General features: G+C 43.4%; 1 protein-coding gene across 1 annotated transcript in view; it reads left to right on the top strand.

The window, feature by feature from the left end:
• ALKBH1 (alkB homolog 1, histone H2A dioxygenase) overlaps window positions 1-14348 on the top strand; it is a 29345-nt gene extending 14997 nt beyond the window's left edge. Inside the window, exons 4-6 of the mRNA XM_061611867.1 lie at window positions 10704-10794; window positions 11426-11619; window positions 12830-14348. Of these exons, the coding sequence (XP_061467851.1) occupies window positions 10704-10794; window positions 11426-11619; window positions 12830-13202 (658 nt within the window). The 3' untranslated portion in view covers window positions 13203-14348. The remainder of the gene's footprint in view (window positions 1-10703; window positions 10795-11425; window positions 11620-12829) is intronic.
• The last annotated feature ends 6995 nt before the right edge of the window (window positions 14349-21343 follow it).

Here is a 21343-nt window from a genome sequence, read left to right as displayed (position 1 = left end):
ATTATGAAGAAGGAAACAAGAGGATAATAAATTTTGTTCAAAAATGGTAGTGATAGTGAATGCAAGTTGTGATTTTCTTCCTGCACACTGGCCAGACAATCTAGAGGACTGGAAAAACAAAATAATGTATCCGTATTGGAAAGGAATGAAGAAAGCTCAGATTTTGAGTCAGGTTTAACAATATTGCCAGAACGGTCATTCCTCTTACTTTTCTAAGCAGGACTTGTATTGTGCACACGTAAAGGCAGGGAGGCCCAGCTGTGCATGTCAGATGCTGCTGCTGAGATTATGTAACTTGAAGAATTGGTGCCCAAATATGTGTGCTTTTCTCCTCATTCCCCACCTCTTTTTCCTTTTGTGTCTTGTCTATTAGATTGAAAGCCTGCTGGCAGGTTCTCCCTTACCTTTTTTAAACTCTGTAAAGTGTTTAGGAAATCTTGTTAGAATAAGCAAACTTGCATGTTCCCTTTAAAGGATATTTGAGGAATATCCAGTGTACCTGTTTACCAGTGATGTAACTTCCTAAAGGGTGGGGTTACCTGGCTTTCTCTTCCTCTTCCTTTGTCTGGGATTCTTGCATATTCTCCACTAAGCCTGAGGAGAGTGAAGCATGCACATGCTCCTCTCCAAGATGACCATTATCATGGACTGAGACTTCTACTTTTCTATCTAAGCTAGAGCCTATCTGAACATATGAAATGTCATGAGTAAACATTCTTTATCTTTTACTTAAGAAGATTGTGTCTGTAATTATTTGTGTCTGAGGGAAAGGGTGATTGATTCTCATCCTGCTGCTTGCATTTATATCTCTGCTAAGAAATAGGACCACAAAACTATTCCTATTTCACACATATTTTTAAAATACCAAACAGGTTATGGGCCCAGAAATAAATTGAGAATTAAACCAGATTTTTGGGGTTTTATTTTTTGAGTATTTTTCCGTAATTTTGTTTTCCCCCTTTGCCCTGTTACTAGGCACTAGTTTTAAAGAGACCTTTTTGGCTGCTGTTTTTTCTGAGTTGCATTAGCAAACCAAAGCTCTTCTCAGACCAGCAAGAAAGAATGTATCAGCATAACAATAGAGGTTTTGCCAGACTTCCAGAGCTAACGGCTGTTAACTCTGAACAATGAAAAAGCAGGGTTAAAATTACTCTGGGTGCAGAAAAGTCTCTTTCCTGTATCGAGGAACCTAAACCAGAGGAAGATCCCCAAGAAATAAGCATTTGGCAAGACAAGATGCTATTGCAAAAGCTATAATATTTGGTTCTCTTAAGGATGATCAACTGATCTATGTAACAGAGTGTAAATCAGCCAAGGAAATGCTGGATAAACTCCAAAAAGCATTTGGCTTTACAAGTTTTAGATCTCAGACAATGTTGATTCATGAAATAATGAAGCTAAAACTAGAAACAGAGAGAGACTGTGAAAGGCATATAACTTCCCTGATAAGTATTTTCAGCAAGTTACAATTAACTGGACTTGAATTTAATGACCAACAGAAGTTGGGTTTTCTTATGGGCACACTGGGAGAGAGATTTGAACCATTTATTTCTCTTTTAAACCACAACCATGAGATTCAGTTTGAAGGAGCTCTTGCAAAGTTAAGAGAGAAATGTGTTGTCCAAAGAATTTCAAATGAGAGTGGCTCAAATTACATGGCTAGTAAGAAGGATAAAGGGAAGGGAAAAGCCCCTGCCAAGAACCAATCACAATGCTGTTTTTCATGTGGGAGGCGTGTTTTTCATGTGGCTAGGGACTGTGACTCACCCAAAAGTTCAACAGCCAATGGGAACTCTCCAAGTTTCAAACAAAGAGAACAAAGAAAGCATCAGCATGCTTTACCTAAGCATAAGCAGGGACCTTAGAGAGAGGGATCCAAAGAAAGGAACTTCCTCTTACTGCATAATGAATCCTGAAGGTTTTCAAAGGGCTCTGGGGGATTTTCCGGCTGATAGGACTGGCGCTCCTGTTGAAGCCCTGGCTGATCTGTGGAATGCGGAGATGACCCAGGCTGTTGACACGATCGCTCCTGCGCACCCTCTCCTGTGTAGAGCTCATACAGCTCCTTGGTATACTCCAGAGCTGAGAGCGATGAAACAAGATAGGAGGCGGCTTGAGCGGAGATGGAGACGAACTCCCGACGGATGCAATTATGCGCTGGTTTGTGCTTCTACCAAGCTGTATGTAGGAGCGGTGAGGGTGGCGAAAAAACAACATTTTGCTGCCACTATTAAGTCATCTCTTTGCCACCCAGCGGAGCTTTTTAGAGTTGTCTGAGGGCTACTCCATCCAGGCCTTCAGGACACGGTAGAATCATCGGTGGCCCGCTGTAATGAGTTTGCTGAGCACTTCCAGCATAAGATCTCATGCATCCGCCGGGACTTAGACTCCCACTTTATAGCAGTTGATCCTAATGAGGTGTCCGGAGCACAGTCTTGTCATGTTTTATTGGATGAGTTCCAGTTGGTTCAGCTCGAGGACGTGGACAAGGTGCTTGGACAGGTACGTGCAACCACTTCGGTACTGGATCCTTGCCCCTCTTGGCTAATAAAAACTAGCAGGGATGGAACAGTTGGCTGGGCCAAGGAAGTGATAAATGCCTCTTTACGAGAGGGAGTGGTCCCTGGCTGTCTGAAAGAGGCGGTGGTGAGACCACTTCTGAAAAAACCTTCCTTGGACCCAGAAAATTTCAGCAGCTACAGACCAGTAGTGAATGTTCCATTCCTGGGCAAGATCTTGGAACGAGTGGTTGCTGGCCAGCTCCAGGCGCTATTGGATGAAACCGATTATCTAGATCCATTTCAATCGGGTTTTAGGCCTGGTTTTGGCACTGAGACGGCCTTGGTCGCCCTGTTTGATGACCTATGTCGGGAGAGAGACAGAGAGAGTGTAACTCTGTTGATTCTCCTTGATCTCTCAGCGGCTTTTGATACCATCGACCATGGTATCTTTCTGGAGAGGCTCGCAGAGTTGGGAGTTGGAGGTACTCCTTGGCAGTGGTTCTGCTCCTACTTGGCGGGCCGTCTCCAGAAGGTAGTGCTTGGGGAACATTGCTCGATACCGTGGGCTCTCCAATGTGGGGTCCCGCAGGGGTCGGTTTTGTCTCCCATGCTTTTTAACATCTACATGAAGCCATTGGGTGTGGTCATCAGGAGTTTTGGAGTGCATTGTCATCAGTATGCTGATGACACGCAGCTCTACTTCTCCTTTTCATCCTCTTCAGGTGAGGCTGTTGATGTGCTGAACCGTTGCCTGGCCGCGACAATGAACTGGATGAGAGCTAACAAACTGAGGCTCAATCCTGACAAGACTGAGATGCTGTTGGTGGATGGTTTCTCTGATCGGATGGTGGATATATACCCTGTCCTGGATGGGGTTACACTCCCCCTAAAGGAGCAGGTTCGTAGTCTGGGAGTCTTCTTAGACTCTTCCTTTTCACTTGAAGCTCAAGTAGCCTTGGTGGCATGGAATGCGTTCTACCAACTTCGGTTGGTAGCCCAGCTAGGTCCCTATTTGAGTAAGGAGGACCTTACATCAGTTGTACATGCTCTGGTAACCTCACGTTTGGACTACTGCAATGCGCTCTACGTAGGGCTACCTTTGAAGACAGTTCGGAAGCTACAGCTAGTGCAAAATGCGGCGGCCAGATTGTTAACAAGGAACAAGTGGTCCGAGCACATAACACCTGTTCTGGCTCGCCTGCACTGGCTACCAATATGCTTCTGGGCCAGATTCAAAGTGTTGGTATTAACCTATAAAGCCTTATACGGCGCAGGACCACAATACCTGTCGGAACGCCTCTCCCGATACGAACCGGCCCGTACACTACGGTCTACTACGAAGGCCCTCCTCTGGGTTCCGACTCATAGGGAGGCCCGGAGGGTGGTGACAAGATCTAGGGCCTTCTCAGTGGTGGCCCCCGAACTGTGGAATAGTCTCCCCGAGGAGGTGTGCTTGGCGCCAACACTGTTATCCTTTCGGCGCCAAGTTAAAACCTTCCTCTTTTCCGAGGCATTTTAATTTAAGTTAACTTAATTTTAAAATTTGTGTAACTGATTTTAGATTGTTTTATTTTTATATGTTTTGTTGTATTATACTGTGTGATTTTATTGTATTTTTTGTGTTCACCGCCCAGAGAGCTATTGCTAGTCGGGCGGTATAAAAGTCTAATAAATAAATAAAAATAAAAATAAAATAAAGGCCTTGTTTTCTATGCTAAGCCAGATAGCCTTACTGGCAAACCACCTTCTTCGTCTGCTTGTGGCCTTAAACAAAAACAGAACCGTAGCCTGAGACGCAAAGCTCCCAGGAATGTAAAAAATATCAGAAAATCTAAAAACATTAAAAAATACAAACTTCCTAGAGGCAGGAAGATGGACTTCCGCAAGCTTTTTAAATTACTTGAAGCACCGTTGCCTACTGAGAGGGCTAAGGGGAATCACAGTCAATCGACTGCCTCTCGGGATCCCCACGTATAGCCCCCACTGTGCAGCTGTCTTCGCCCCAAGCTGCTCCATCTTCAGTTGTTGCACCTCCTGCGGTTTCCTGGTCCGCTAAGCCAGCGGTTTACTCCTCTAAGCCCTCCGTGAAAAATGGCGAAGCAGAATACTGGTCCCTAAGGCTGAGCCGGAATAGATTAGTCCTGTCTAATGTCCCATGCCTCAGCACCAGAGTGCAACAACTCAACTGGAAAATGCACATTTGTAAAGTTCTACATTCCCTGCACCTGGCCTTTGTTAAACATGATGACATACTTAAGGTTGAAGCTCTTTCTAAGAATTTCACTAGCTTGGTGGTCTTACTTACTTTCAAGTCTCATGAGTTGGTCGACATGATTCTAGCCAGTAGTTCTTTATTACTCAGGCATGGAATTTATGCGCAAAGCCACTTTGTTAACCTAGCGAAACCGCGGCCTCTGTGCCCTTCGTGGCGTCGAGTTGATCTATCTCCAACTCGACCTTTGGTGGTGGAGGAGCAGTCCCGGGACGACTGTACATCTTCAGCATTCATTAACTCCAACTCTACTAGGGGCTTCCTAGATGTCTCCAGCAGCAACTTCATTGTCCTGGACAGGTTTAGTGCCTCCGCCTGCCCCTTGCCCACGATCGTGCTTCAACAGCGGTCCCCAGAGCCACTCAGCACTGACGAGCCAGCAGACAAATCCTTTGTTTTTTCCTGTGATGGAGAGGATGAGCTAGTGTCTAATTTTTCCAACTTCCCTGATTATGCCCAACAAGATATCATAAACAAGTTACAAAACCTTCTCAAAAACCTTCAGGGCAGGAGACCCCCCCCCTCCAGATTTCTGGAGGACTTTGAACTAGGCTCCCCTTTTAAAGACTGCTTTCTGGGTCTGCCATCTTCTGCTTCCCTTCCCACTTGACAGGCCCGAATGCTCATAGACATGTCCTGCGCTGCGAGGCCCAAGTCCATCTGGAGGAATCCTCTTCACCTTGACTTTATCCAACCGCCCCGAGCGTATCTTCCTCTCTATTAGCAGTTGTGTCATGGAACATGGCCTGTTGACACGCCAAGCTGGTTGATTTCAGTTTTGTGGAATTTTGCAGGAAATTTCAGATCGTATGCATTCAGGAATCATGGATCACCTCTCCCTCCTTCTTTACCTGGATTCACTGCCCACATTATACCTGCTACTGCTTCCCTTAAGGGGGGCAGACCGCAGGGCGGTCTGGCGACATTAATTTCGGTCGACTGGAATCCTACAGTTTCTGAGATAGAGGTGCTCTCGTCCAACAATATTCTTATAACTAAAATTTCCTGGCCCAGGTCTCCTATGCTAATTGTGATCAACGTCTATGTGCCCCCAATGAGAGCCAAGACAGGAGATGGGAGTCCCTCAATTTGGGCCGATTTAGATCAGGCATTGCTTGCCCTGTACCACCAGTTTCAAGACCCTCTAATCCTGATGACTGGAGACTTTAATGCCAGACTAGGCCCAAACAATTCGGCCATTGGCAGTAGAATGGGGTTATACCCAGATGACCTCTCTGATTTTCCCTGTAGGAATTCCTTGGATAAATCCATTAATCCCGTGGGACTACCCTTTTTCAGTTTAGTTTATAAATTTCATCTATTTATCTGCAATGGTTCGTACTTAAACCCGGCGTCCAACGTTCATACCTTTCTTGGCCCGAGGGGTAGGAGCACAATCGATTATATGGTCCTCTCCCAACCCCTTATTTCCTATATAACAACCTTTGGGATAATTTCCAGACCTGAGAGTGACCATATGCCCCTCTTTTCCCTCTTTTCTATCTTTCCTCTCTCTCCCCTTACTGCTTTTTCCCCACCCGGCTCTTTGGTGCCCCAGGGGGATAGAAGGATCCGTTGGAGTGGGGAGTTAAGTGAATCAATAAACCTTTTCCTTAACTCTCCCCTGATGTTGGAATTGAGAGATCGTCTGTTGTCCTCTACGGACCCATCTCCCTTATATGACTCCCTAGTGTCCAAGCTAAAGCCCCTGCTGTCCACCTCTAAACCTAAAATTTTAAAGAACAGAGGGTGGTTTGATAAAAGCTGTGCCCTGGCCAAACGCAAGCTAGGCCAAGCCATTAGGGCCAGCAGGCAAGATACTCGCTGGCTAAATTTAAGGTGTACTTATAAAAAACTCTTAAGAGAAAAAAAGGCCTCCTATGTCCAACAACAATGGAGAGAATTAGGCTTAGCTTCTCTCGAGAGAAATGCCTCTAGATTTTGGGATCTTGTTTCTAGGGGCCTGAAGGAGGCTCAAATGGGTTTAGATAACCTGATAACATTGGACCAATGGAGTTTGCACTTCTCTGCTCTTTATAAGAGCACCTCGCCCTTCCCTCAACCTTCCTCATCTTCTCTCATCAGCTCCTTAAATTGCTGCCCAGAGTGGGACCCGGTCTCGCCTGGGGAGGTCACCTCGCTGATTAATTTGATGTCAAATAATAAGGCCCCCAGTGAAGATATGCTCCCCGCAGAGCTTTTTAAGTCCAACCCCAACTGGTGGGCACCTATTTTTGCAAAGCTCTTTACCTTTATTAACTTGAGGGGAGTGATCCCTAAGGGTTGGAGAAGTAGCATAGTTATACCTCTCCACAAAAACGGAGCCAAAACGGATCCTAAAAATTTTAGGCCGATCAGTCTATTAGACATAGCATCCAAACTCTACACCAGGTATCTCCTTGTGAAATTGGATAAATGGACCCAAGAGTATAATGTTATTGCTCCAGAACAAGCCGGGCTTGCAAAGGGTAAATCCGCGGTTGACCATTGTTTTGTATTGTCTCACCTCATCCAAAAATATGCATTCCATAATAGGAATTTTTTGTGGCCTTCGTGGATTTCTCCTCTGCATTTGATCTCATTGAAAGAGGCCGCCTGTGGCAAAAGTTGGGTGATACTAATATTGACAAACGATTACTCTTGCTCCTGCAGTCCCTGCATTGTGACACTTCTCTTAGAGTGAGACTCGGTGCAAATGGTGTCCTTTCTGAGTCGATTTCCACCCATCGAGGGGTGCGCCAGGGATGTATTTTAGCCCCCTTTCTTTTTAACTTTTATATAAATAACATTGTCCAGGAGCTATCTGGCCCTTTGTATTTCCCCCCTTCCATTTTATCCTCTAAAATCTCTGTTCTGCTTTATGTGGACGATCTTGCCCTCATGTCAACCACACAAGTCGGTTTGAGGAGGCTGTTAAACAGCCTGGGCTGTTTTTGTTCTAAGGAAAGCCTTCTCATTAATTATGCAAAGACGAAAGTGGTTGTGTTTGGGAATAAGAGCACCAAACATGTTTGGAGATTAAACAACCAAATTATCCAACAGCAACGGAGTTACTGTTACTTGGGTGTTAATTTTACTGCAAATTTGTCTTGGAAATTTCATTGTGACTCCGTTAGACTGAAGGCAGCTCGTTCTGTCCATCAGTTATGCCATTTTTTTTCCTATAAAGGTGACAAATTGGTCCCCCCAGCTCTGGAAATCTTCCGTAGAAAGTTAATCCCCCAATTACTATATGGGGCAGAGATCTGGGGCCACAGTGACACTTCATCGTTAGAGAAAGTACAGAATACCTTTCTCAGGTTTATCCTGGCCTCTCCCCGTGGTTCTCCCGCCAACCTACTGAGACTAGAAACCAGTCTCCACCCGTTAGAATCTTTGGCATTGGCTTCGTATTGGCTGTGGCTCGTTGGCATGGATGACACATGCCTGCCTAAAATGTGTTTACGCGAACAACTTCAGTCATCCTACCATTCTTCATGGTTACTTCGAGCCAAAGCCAAACTGTCTGCCTATGGGATTTCCATAACCATTCCTCCATCACACTACTCCTTAAGGGCGAAAAGATTGCTTAAGGAAAGAATTTTATTCTATGCCCAACACTGGATGCTTTATTCGGCCTCCCAAACCTCCTTTTCGGTATGGTACCCCTGTTTCAAAACAACATTTGGTGCTGAACCATATCCCTCCTTTCTATCGGCCCCTCTGCAGAGATGGTCCTTTACCGCCCTGCGTCTGCAGACCATGCCCTCTGCAATGCTGGCGGGCCGTTATGCTAACACCCCCTATGATCTCAGAGTTTGTATTTGCTGTGCGGGTGAGATTGAGGACATGGTCCATTACCTCCTGAGATGTCCCCTTTATCAGGCGCCCAGAGCTAAAATTTTAGACCTTATAATTCTCATGCAGGACAGACCCGCTTTTGAACAAATAGCCATCCTTCTGGCGGGTTCAGATATTTACATAATATCTAAGGTCGCCACTTTTGCCCTCGCAGCCAAGAAGATTAGGGCTAGCTTTGTAAAACACTTGGAACTGTTTTGACGTTGTCTCACTGTTCAGTTTTTAACATAGAACTTTAAGGCTGTTTTAAGAAGAAAGATCCTATGGTATGTAAATTTCCTGGTTGTTTGGCTGTTTTTATTGTACCTTTGTATTTTATGCTAGTGCACTTTATGCCCTTCTGTACTTTTTTTAACCTTTTGCGGTGGCTAATAGCTTCTAGCAATAAAGAATTGTTGTTGTTGTTGGCCTTGTGGCAAATAATTATAAGCAAAAATCAAAAAATTGGATTTTAGACAGTGGATGTACAAACCATAGTTGTTATAATGAAGATTTATGTGTTGAAATAAATAGTGACACTAAAGGAAAAATTCAGACTGCCAATGGTCAATATGTGAATATTAATGGATCTGGAACTGTTGCTCTAAAGTGCAAGCTACCCAATGAAACCATAGAAACTGTAGCAGATCATGTTTTTTTATTTTTATTTTATTGATTGATTGGTTGATTGATTGATTGCATTTGTATACCTCCCCATAGCCGAAGCTCTCTGGGCAGTTGACAACAATTAAAAACATTAAAAACAAATATACAAATTTAAAAACACATTTTTAAAAAGCAATTTAAAAACACATGCTAAAATGCCTAGGAGTCAAAACTTGTGTGTTACACTGATGCTAACTGGGCTGGAGACAGTTCAGACTCCAAATCAACTAGTGGCTTCCTGTTTACGTATGGAGCTGGGCCTATCTCCTGGGCTAGTCACAAGCAAAATAGCATTTTCTTCTACAGAATCAGACTATATAACTGCTGCAGAAGCATGCAAAGAAGCCATTTGGCTTAACAGACTACTAACGGACTTTGGAATAAGAGTACAAAGACCAATACAGATGATGGATGACAACCAAAGTTGTATTAGACTTTCTCAGACTGAGAGAATCACAACACGCACTAAACATATAGGGAAGTACCATATTGTGCGTGAGCTGACAGAGAAAGGATTCATCAAGATGAACTGTCCAACTGCAGAGATGACAGCTGACATCTTGACAAAGCCACTTTCAAGAAACTGTTTCCAGAGACTTCGTGTCAAGATGGGGCTGTTGGGTTCTTGCATGCCAGTTTGAGGAGGAGTGTTAGAATAAGCAGACTTGCATTTATATCTCTGCTAAGACATAGGACCACAGAACTATTCCTATTTCACACATATTTTTAAAATACCAAACAAATTTCAGATGTTTCACAAGTGATAAATAATAATAAAAAATATGAGCTTGGCCCTATGATTTTTCAAAATGCTCTGAACCCCCCAAGTTGTGTCTTATTATTTAATTGGTTTGTAAACAAAAGTAGCAGGAACTAGCAAGTATCCGTGGACAGAGAAACATGATGTTGCTTTGCATTTTTCATTATTACATGCCATCATTCATTAATTCTAATAGGCAATGTGCTGTTCTGTTGCAGGAGAAGAATGGAATGGGTTTCCAGTTATTTTATATTCAGAGATGTTTCAGGGTGGAGCTTAAAATCCTTCCATTCAGTTCAGCTTATTTTCCATAGGATTTTTTCTGGATTTAACTACAGTTTTGAGTCTCTTACACAATTCTATATCTTTCCCAGTCTTGGAAATATTCATCTGATTCAGCTTTTCTTTTCCTAAGTTTTCTGTGAAATGCCTTAAATTGATTCTTCAACTCACTGACTATTATTTTTCTTTATATTTTTATCATTTAATTTGTTGCTGAAAATGCAACACAGATCAGAATTCACTGACATTTGTACAAATAACAGTGAGAATCAAGCTTCCAGGACAGGCTTTTTTATTCAAGAATTGTATCAAGATGCATCAGTAACTTGACTTTCTGTAAGAAATTCTTGCAGAGAGTCTTTATAATTGAAACTGATTTTGTTGAAATTTTATATCTTTCCAGAAACAAAAGTTCCAGCAAACGGGAGTCAAAAAGTTTACTGGAAAAGCTGCGCTGGGTGACTTTAGGTTACCATTATAACTGGAATACAAAGGTATTCAAGGACCACAGAACCTCTTGGCAATGTAGAACAGTGAAATAATAGGATAGCAAATATTTGCTGATTTTATTTTTGCAAGGGTTAGAAAACTTGCACTGTGTCACTGTGCAATCTTCTTGCTATAGACACCATGGCTTCCTAAAGATAGTTAAAGCCAAAACATTCTAAGCAGATTGTAAACTTGAAGTAGAGTGGGAAAGCATTGTCTATCAGCATGCTGCAGACATGCTTAGCCAAATGAGCCTGCAGCCTTATCTGCTTATTGTCTGGCTTAATAAGCAATCTACCTATTCCCAGCCTTCTCATCAGAAACATTTGGTGAAGCGGATTGAGGATGCTCATTCAGAGAAGTTTGTATTCAGGCATTTGTGGGAAAGATTCTCGACTATGTGACCCCTGTGTGAAAAATATTCATTACGTGAAATACGATTCTGTTTTCCAATGAGAGAAGCTGCCTATTTCCCACCTACCCCCAGCTTTGGAGATGAAAAATTGGTCTCCAAGGCTTAGCCAGCATTAACCTAAAATTCACTTTAGATGACCATTGAATGTAATTATAATTATAGGCTGTCTTTGTTTCTCTAGAATTCTATTTGAGTGTTTCTTTGTTTTGCTTCTTCACCAGAAATATTCAGATGATCACCACACACCGTTTCCATCTGACCTGGCTTTCCTCTCGAAGCAAGTGGCTAAAGCTTGTGGCTTTCCAGACTTCCAAGCAGAAGCAGGGATCCTGAACTACTATCATTTTGATTCATCTCTGGGAATTCATGTGGATGAGTCTGAGCTGGACTGTTCGCAACCCCTCTTATCATTCAGGTAGGCTATCCAAACATTTTGTAGAAGGCAATGTATACCTTTTATCTTCTAGCTAATGCATCTTCATTAAAGTTTGGAAAAGACAGAATTCATGTGGCAAATGCAGACTTTCACCTCTGGAAGTATGAAGTGTTTGGAGTGTGGCAGATCAAATTTATGGGTAGCAACTAATTAGTGGTCCAGAATAGCAGAGTAGCAGGAAAGGCTGGGTTGTTGAAGTATATGAGAGCCAAAATAATGATTTTATCCTTTCTCTAGGGAGCTCAGTGCCATTTTTTTGTTCTTACAACAGCCCTGTATGTTAGGCTGTGATAGTATACCTCATCTACTGCACCATATTGACCTTTGCCCTGTCAGACTTCCTGTACTCTACCCGAGTTTCTTATCTGTACATTGAGGTCAAAATATAAACAGTGGCTGCTATCCAAAATAGACCTTGGGGTGAGGGAAAAGGTACTTCTTAATGCTTCATTTTCTTAACTGTTTACATTGGGGAAATTGCCAATATGTAATTTCCGCTACTGGGCTAGAGGGGAGAGTGACATCTGTCTAACAGAAAAATCACTGGAGGAGAGATAGCTGAGAAATCCAAAGATGTTCCACTTTAGATCATAGCCTCCATGGCTGTGTTTTGTAAAAGAAAAGAAAAGACTTAGAACAAACTACATGCAGCTGAGTGTCCTGTGTAGTTTGGACCTGAGAATAACTTTGACCATTGTATAGGAACATAGGAAGCCCCCCCCCTTCAGAGTCAAACCATCTGTCCATATAGCTCAGTATGGTTTACACTGACTGGCAGCTGTTGCCCAGGGTTTCAGGCAGGGGTCTCTCCCAGCCCTACCTGGAGATGTCAAGGATTGGGCCTGGCACCTTCTGCTTGTAAATCAGATGCTCCAGCATTGAGCTATGGCCATTCCCCTGACAAATTGGTTCATCTTTAAGGTACCATAGGACTTGGGTGGGGGTGGGGATATTTGTTTGTTTTAGAATTAAATGAGATATGCATTGGTACATGCTTATGTTCTCTAACATTTCTACATAAATTAGAACATCATAGAAAGCAGAATCAATATGGTATAGGACAGGTGGGTTCAAGTCTGCCAAGTTGCAGCTAACCATACTATGAAGAGTACAGCTAGTAACGTCTTCCCCTGTTTGTGTATAGCCACAGCTTTGCTAACTGCCTTCTCTCTTTTTCCTCTATGCTTAGTTTGGGACAGTCATCCATATTTTTGTTAGGGGGAGTGAAACGAGATGAAGCCCCCGTGGCCATGTTTATGCACAGTGGAGACATGATGATCATGTCTGGCTTCAGCCGCTTGCTGTACCACGCAGTCCCCAGGATTCTGCCCAACCTGGAGGGGAAGCCTTTGCCTTCTTGTCTGGACCTGCCTCTCCCTGCTGACCTTCCTGAAGACTCTGTTATTGAGGCTTGCTCTCAAGAGGACTGGCAAGTCTGTGCCAAATATCTGCAAACATCCCGTATTAACATGACTGTCAGGCAGGTGCTGGCTGAAGGTCAGAGCTTCCCAACTGAGACCAGGACACAGAGCGAACTGGATGCTTTTCCCATAGGTTCTTAACATGAGGAGCATAGTGACATAAAAAAGCATAAGTCTAATACTGACAGTGGAGACCTGCAATCTTCTCTTCCTTCAATATAGATTGTGTAAGTAACACCTCCAGGAGCAGCAACTAAAGCAGCAGCAAACAAAAATTGTGATCCTTAGTACTGAAAATAAGTGGATGTAACAAACCTTTGAACTTTGTGGACAAAGTGTGTGGCTCAGGTCAAAACACTGAGTGCTCTTTCCACTTGTGTGTTTTTTTTCCTCCAAGGTCACACAAAACTATGTCATCCCCATGCTTTGGTTAACACTGAATAGAATATACATTCCCTGGCCTGTAGCTGTCTTGTTACTCACTTTGAGGTATCGGGAGGGATGCACCAGCCAAAGGAGCAGCTGTTAAGTTACAGATGTTTGTAATCCAGCTTATGGCTAAGATAAGCAGGTCTGGCTCTGGTTACTGCCTAGGTAGAATGCCACTAGGGGATACCAGTGGAAATGTTACCAATATTAATTCTCATTTAAACTGAAGTGGCCATTCGAAGGAAGCACCTTAATGTACATCCCTTTCTCACTGGCCTCCCCTGGATACTGCTAGTCTGCTGTGTCTTCTAGAGACCAGCTATATGGCTTGCAATGTGTTTATTACCTTTTGACTGATACCAAGGGTTCATTTTATGAGTGGGATAGGGCTTTTATTTAAAGCATCCTCCCTTTTGGGAGCAAAATAATTAGGGATTGTCTAGTGGTTTTTCTATTCAAGATGTCCTTTTCTTCCCCTTGACTCTGAATACTAAAAGCGCCCTGTTCCATCAGCATCAGGCCATTTGGTTGCCTGCATAATGCAATCTTCGCAGCCTGCCTCCTTTAGGAACAGACTGAAGAGAATGACTTTACAAACAGGAACAATAAAGTTATAGATGAAGCACCCAGAAAGAAAATTAATCAGCGACTATCTCTATTGCCCAATAGGTAAATATATTGAAACAAATAAGGACAACACAGTCTTCTGTGCCCATCTGTTTTAGGATTCTGACTTCCCTATCTGGTTTTTAATGCAGTTTTAATTGCCAGAGTGCAGCGCTCTGTCCCAGGGGTGTTTTGTCGCACTTTTCCCATGAATAAGCTTACTCTGTTTTAAATTAAAGATCCCTATCTGTCTTGCTGTTTCTCTCTTTCTCTCTCCCCTCCCCTTGTTATTTTGCAGTATTGTTCATGCTGCCTTGAGCAACTCACCTTTGCCTTGAGGCTGTATCTAGCTCTGCTGCTCCCAATATCCCCCAGCAGAAAAAGGAATATCTGCTGACCTCTATGTGGCTAAACTCTGAGGAAGTTGTGCCAAGGTCTTTAGCATCTTTTTATGTTGTTCAGCCATGGTGTGGATTTGGTGTTGTCTTCCACCTCTCTCTGGAACTTGCTGTCTTATGATGTGGTGGGGCTTTCATAAGAAAAACCTGGCACTTGTTTCCAGAGGTTAGACTTACATCTCATCAATAGCTTAAATAGGAAAGGTCATTCTACACAGGTATTCACTTTTAAATGATACTAATAAATTAGTTTCCTAAGATAACATTTGAGGGTACACAAGAGAACTGAATTCCCTTTCACGTTGAGATCCACGACCAGTCCTGATTTGCCACAGGGCAGCTGGGAGGTGCACCCAGTCATGGTTCCCTTACGTGCTTATTGCATTCACTCTTTGACATTTCTAGGTAAATATTTGGGCTGCAATTCTACACACACGAAGGCATAAGCCTCCTTGGACATACTGTGGTTTACATCTGAGTAAATATGCATAGGATTACACTGTTAAAAAGGTTTGGATATACACTTACAAAAATGTAATGTGTCACAGCCTCCAGTACTCCCATGTAAAGGCGTATCTGAACCAGTCATTGTTGCTTCTACTTGTGGAAAGAAGGGGGACCTTTACTGTTTGCAGTAGATTTACCTTAAGAGGCTGCCTGCCTGCTGCCAATTAATGCAAGACCGCTCAACCCAGGACATTTTAAACTGCTCAGTGTGGCTACCTATAACTTTCTTTTGTCTAGGTACTAACATTTCCTTTTGAACTACTAGCCCAGAAAAATTAACTTGTGATCACTCCTGTATTTACTTGATGGATCCTAATAAAAAGAACAACCCCTTCTGAGCAACTTCCCTAAGGCTGCAATCCAATACACACTTACCTGGGAGTATGTCCCATTGAACCCAATGGAGCTTACTTCTGGGTAGACATGTATTGGATTGCAGCCTAAGGGGAAGCTCATCTCGATGGGGAATTGACATGGGAAGGTTGCCTGCTTACTGTTGCTATTTTATATAGTAATCGCTTTTCTAAAGCAAACTAGTCCAAGATTCCAGATCATGTTATAGGTCAATATAACTAGGCTATTGTCTCAGGAAAAAGGAAAAAAACACCTTTCCCTAGGATACATAATGAGAATCTCCTAAATGATTCCAGTTCTGATTCCCCAGTCATTTGTTCTAAACTCTGTTACTGCTCATTGGTTAAATAAGTATTTAAAAGCAACAGTATAACAGTCCAGTCAGCTGTTTGTTGCTAGTATGGCATCTGGAAATATCTTCCTGAAAGTAGGTGCATTTTTAAACTCATTCCAATATTCACCTGTCTGCATGGTAGGGGAGCCCTATGAAGATGACAAATACATCCAAAACTTTATATACAGATCTACCCTGTAATAATCAGGGTGGACAACCTTTCCTTTCTCCATGATACCATTTCCATATGTTGACCACCACCCAGTGCTATCTATTAAGGACCTGGAACTACGATATAAATTACTTGAGAAATATGTTCTCACTACTCTGCATTTAACCATGGAAAGTTGGAAGAACTAGTGCTGTATTGAAGGGCTGCTGGGAGATGCTGATCTCCCAAATGGATCTCCTAAACATCCATTCCTTTCTATATGTGCTTGAGGAAGAAATAACCATTTTCTCATTAACAGAAAAGGGCCTGTTGATTAGGGTACAGGGGCAAGAGAAGAGTATAGTTTGCTGTATCAGATTATAGCCATGATGAGTACTGGAGATGGTTATTGATTTTTAAATGATAGAAGATCCAGCAGAGAAGTGAATCTAGAAGCCAGACTCATTCTTTGTGCCATGTTTCTCGGTTACGTATAGTCAGCACAGTGTGAGGAGAGTAGAATAGAATGTAGAGGCTTATTTAATGGGGGTTGTAAGAATTCCTAGCTCTGAAAGGGAAGAATCAACTTCTGAAGGACTTTCCCCCTTGACTTAACCATGCTTAGATTTCAGGTGCTTGATTAAAACGGATTCTAAGCACATTTACTTGAAAGCCAGGTTAATTGAAACCAGTGGGGCTTATATCCTGGTCCCAAACACAGTTACCTGACACTAAGTCTCATTAAAGTAGAATAATAAATATAACAATAAAACAGGGCTTTTATTGTTATATTTATACAGGGCCTTGAGTGGCAGCACGTCAAGAATAGCAGTAGTCTTAGGGGGCTAGTCATTCATTTAATGCTGTGTATTGGCTCTAAATGTCCTGCCCAGAGTCGAAGGATTCAGACTGAGGCGGGGCGATGTCTTTTTCTCTTTTTATTAAGGTTATGGTTACATCCAAAGCGGTGTACTTCATACACCTGACTACTCTCTCTACTTTTCCTAACTATCCTAACTAAGCAATCTGCAGCATTTGGGGAAAAGTTGACTCAGCACTTGTGCCTCGGACGACACTGGCTTAAGTAGGGAAGGGTTTTGTGCATAAATGGCAGCTCCACCAGAGTTCCATCTTTTGAAAGTCTTCTTCCGCCTCCTCACATGGGGTGAGGGGACTGAATCTCAAATGGCACATCAGTAAGGGGGGCTTCGCTAGATGACAGCACAGGCTCTGGAAGCTGGATGCTGATTGGCTGGGAAGCGCTCGAAGTGTCCGGCAGGGATTCCTGCGCAGGCGTGGAGGGTGCAACTGGGGAGTCTCGCCCCAACTGCTTTGATGTCAGACTTGCAGAAGGGACAGGAACTGTATCCACGGGACGTGCTGGGCACGGGAGTCGGGTCTGTCAGAACCCTCCCTGATACTCTCCCTTCCCCCAACTTCCCAAAGGATCTCATCCTCATCTGACTGCTCTTCCCGATCTAGCTCTCCCTCAGTGTGGGGCACAACACTAGATGGGTTTTGTTCAAAACTAGATTAAGCCTTCCCAGAGTTTGGGGTGGGTGGGAAAGGTATCTGCTTTTTAAGCAAACATTTCTTTCTTTGCTACACTGGGTTATAGCCAACAAAGTTGTCCTGTTAGTGCAAAGTCTTCCAGTTGTGAAACGGCACGCTCTCCTGTCTGCACGTGACCTTGTATCCCTTCCCCAAATTGCTGCAGAGGGTTGAGGAAAACCCCAGAATAGATTTAGGGGGGTGCGTGCGGAGAGAGAGAAGTCCCATTGCACAGGTAGAAGTTCTTGCACCGATGGGGCAATTTTGCTGGATACACCCTACTGACTAAAAAATGAGTGTAATAGGAGTCAGCAAGCTTCTTAACTGTGCCTTGGAACAACAAGTTTCTCAAGAAGAAGAATACTTAGAACAGCCTTGTGAAAACATTGCTGGTCTGATGGTAATGAAGAAGAACAGCGTAACACAAAGGGTGAGAGTGGGTAAGTCTTTGGTCAAACCAGGGACTGTGCTTGACAAGCGGAGCTAGAGACTGATGTAATTTCAATGTGTAGTTTTCCTCAACATATAAATCTCTCGTCAATGTTTCACTCTAACCTATATAATTTGATATCTGAAAACTTGTTTTAATTTCTTTTAAAACAAACAAGATCTGAAAAACATGTTGCCAATGGCAGGTTTAGTGGGGCCTCTGATACCCCACCCCGGTGCCTCCATTCCCATGGCAGTGTTGGGCACGTGTAGCTAGCAAGCTCTGGTGCTGGTTCCAGCTATCTTACTTCCCTCATGATGCCTCAGCAGGAAATTAAAATGATGTCTACCAGCCACAGCTGGGCTCCAGTACTAGACAAAGGAACTCTCAAGAGGACCAGCGGCGTCACTAGTGGGAGTGCGAGGGGGTGCGGACCTCCGGTGCATGCCCTCCCAGGGGCATGGACGAGGTGGCTGGGCTTGCATGCACGCGCACTTGGGGCCAGCCACCCCATCCATGCACCTGGGAGGGCGCGTGCCGGAGGTGCACCCAGCCGGAGAAGGCCTGGGAACGCTGGCACGCCTCCCTCGCCCCACCGACGCTGCTCCCGGTCTCACCCGCCCACCTGCCTCCGAGGAGGAGTTGGAGTAGCCTTGCCGGGCAACGGGGCGGGGCGGCTCTGGGTGTCACCCCCCTCATGGTGACACCCGGGTGCGGGCCGCACCCTCCGCACCCCGGTAGTGACGCCCCTGCAGAGGACCACCAGGTCTGAGTGGCTGCAGCCTCAGCAGTGGGTCCTCTTGAGGACTCAGGCCATTGGCAGCTGCCCAGCAGTGCCAACCCCTGACAGAGCATAAGATTGTCCTCATGAACAGATCCCCTTTTTGTGCTCCAGATACCTTTTTTGTCACCATATCATTCAGGAGATGGGGGTAGTCCATATTTTGTAAAACCACATATGCTATGTAGAATAAAGTATGTAAGCTAAGAAAGTTAGAGACCCACTTCACCTATTCTATTTGAGCAGGTACAAAATGGGAGACCCAAGGTGTATGCTTAACTAAAGCTGCAATTTTGATTGAACAGCATGGCAAGCATCTTTCATTTTTATTATTTATTTATAAAAATATTTGTATAATGTAATTTCATTTCAAAAAAACTAAAGCAGTTTACAACAATTACAATATAAAAAGCCACACAAAAATTAAAACTGATCAGCTGACTATAGAATATGGAGGATGACACTCCTGCAGAGAAAGGATGTGCTTGCCATTTCCTTCAAAATGGAAGATGAATTTTCCAGCCACAAGCACATACCTTATAAGCTGGTTTCTGGAAGTTAGACAACAACAGTGTTGCCATGACAGTGGTTCACCTCATGTAACAGTGAAGTGTCCTCTTGTCCTCCCCAGGCATCTCTAATGCATTGCACACATAACACTGCATTCTGCTATATCTAATACTTGGTAAAATATATAGAATCTTGTGTCAATTAACTTAAGATAATTCACAAAGGATTTGTGCCCCTTCAATAAGTTCTACTTCGATAAGCTTCACACTAGCCATATTGCTCTATCATTCTTTTAGCTGCTAGTAGGGTAGTGAACTACTTTGTTTCTTAAACTGACCCTGCTGCTGTGCCTTTAAAGCAGCCTTGCACTCAATGTTGTCAGTGAAGCTTTTCCCTGTCATGGAGAAAGTGATGGAAAATGTTAAATTGTGTTTGTGTGTCAGTCTGCATGGGAGTAGGTCCACTAGAAATTGGCAATCCAAAGTGGCCCACGAAAGACTGCCCTCTTAGTATGAACCTGCTGCCCAAAGAGGTAGAGCTGATACATCTGCACTTCTCAGTTATATTCCTTGCATGGAATTTGCCACACACTGGGTTGATATCTTCATTGAGCTATCCAATAAGACCCCAAGGTCTCGTTCCTGGTCAGTCACTGCCACTTCGGACCTCATGAACATATACAGTAGGGCCCCACTCATACGGCGGGTTATGTTCCGGACCCCTGCTGTAAAGCAAAAATCGCTGTAAAGCGGAACTCATTGAATAGAATGGTGTGCGATGCCTGAAAACTGCTGTAAAAGCAGAACAAGCGCCATATGAGTGGGGCTTTAGTCTAATTGCATCTAATTGAGACTGCTGTATTAGCGAATCGCTGTAAAGCAGGACCCTACCTGTATGTGAAATTAAGATTTTTTCACCCCGATAAGCATCACTCTACACTTGCTCACATTAAATTGCATTTGCCATTTTATCACCCATTTTGGAGTGCTTCACAATCTCTTTTTGTTTTAACAACCCTGAACAATTTAGTATCATCAGCAAACTTGGCCACCTCACTGCTCACCCCTAACTCTAGATCATTTATGAACAAGTTAAAAAGCACAAGTTCCAACACTGATCCTTGGGGGACTCCACTTTCTATATCCCTCCATTGGGTGAACTGTCCATTTATTCCTGAACTCTGCTTCTTGAAGTTTAACCAGTTCCTGATGCACAAGAGGACCTCTCCTCTTATTACTCAGGAGTCTGGTGAGGTACCTTGTTGAAAGCTTTTTGAAAGTCCAAGTACACTATGTCAACCAGATCACCTCTATCTATATGCTCTCATCCTTGCAGAAGTCATGCTGGCTCTGCTTCAGCAAGGCTTGTTCTTCTAATGTTTGGTTTTTTTTTTCTTTAACTATACCTTCTAGCAGTTTTCCTAGGCCAGATGTTAAGCTTACTGGTCTGTAATTTCCCCCAGGATCCCATTTTAAAGATTGGTGTTACATCGGCCACTTTCCAGACCTCTGGTGTGGAGGCAGACATAAGGAACAAGTTATATGTTTTTGTTAGATCTGGTATCTCATCTTTGAGTTCTTTGAGAACTCTTGGGTGGATCCCATCCAGACCCAGTTATTTGTCAGGTTTTATTTTGGCTATTAAGCCTAGAACTTCATTTGTCTTCACCATTATCTGCCTCAGTTCCTCATACTCCCTTCCTGCAAAAATTAGTTCAGTCACAGGGATCTTTCCTCCATCCTCCACTGTGAAGTCAGATGCAAAGAATTCAGTTTAGCTTCTCTACAATCTCCTTATCTTGCTTTAGCAAACCTTTGGCTCCCTTGTCCAACTGCCAAGGGTCCAACTGCCTCCCTAGATGCTCTCCTGCTTTGAATGTATTTAAATATTTTTTCATTGGCTTTTATATATTTAGCATGCACTCCCCAAATTATTTTTCAGCATCCCTTATTGTTTTCTTGCATTTCTTTTGCCAGAGTTTTGTTCCTTTATATCCTCCTCCTTTGGACAAGAATTCCATTTTTTGAAGGAAGCCTTCCTGACTCTAATAGCTTCTTTGACTCTGCTCATTAACCATGCTGGCACCCTCTTGGCTCTGGTGGTACCTTTCCTGATCTGCGATATACATTCCAGTTGAGCTTCTAATACTGTGTTTTTAAACAACTCTCAAGCATTTGGAGTGATTTGATCCTGACTCTGTCTTTAAATTTTCTTTCTACCTCTCATTTTTG

Source organism: Rhineura floridana, chromosome 2 (genome assembly GCF_030035675.1).
Source record: "Rhineura floridana isolate rRhiFlo1 chromosome 2, rRhiFlo1.hap2, whole genome shotgun sequence".
NCBI lineage: Eukaryota > Metazoa > Chordata > Lepidosauria > Squamata > Rhineuridae > Rhineura > Rhineura floridana.
Note: the sequence above shows the minus strand (reverse complement) of the source record. Positions and strands in the feature narration are given on the sequence as shown.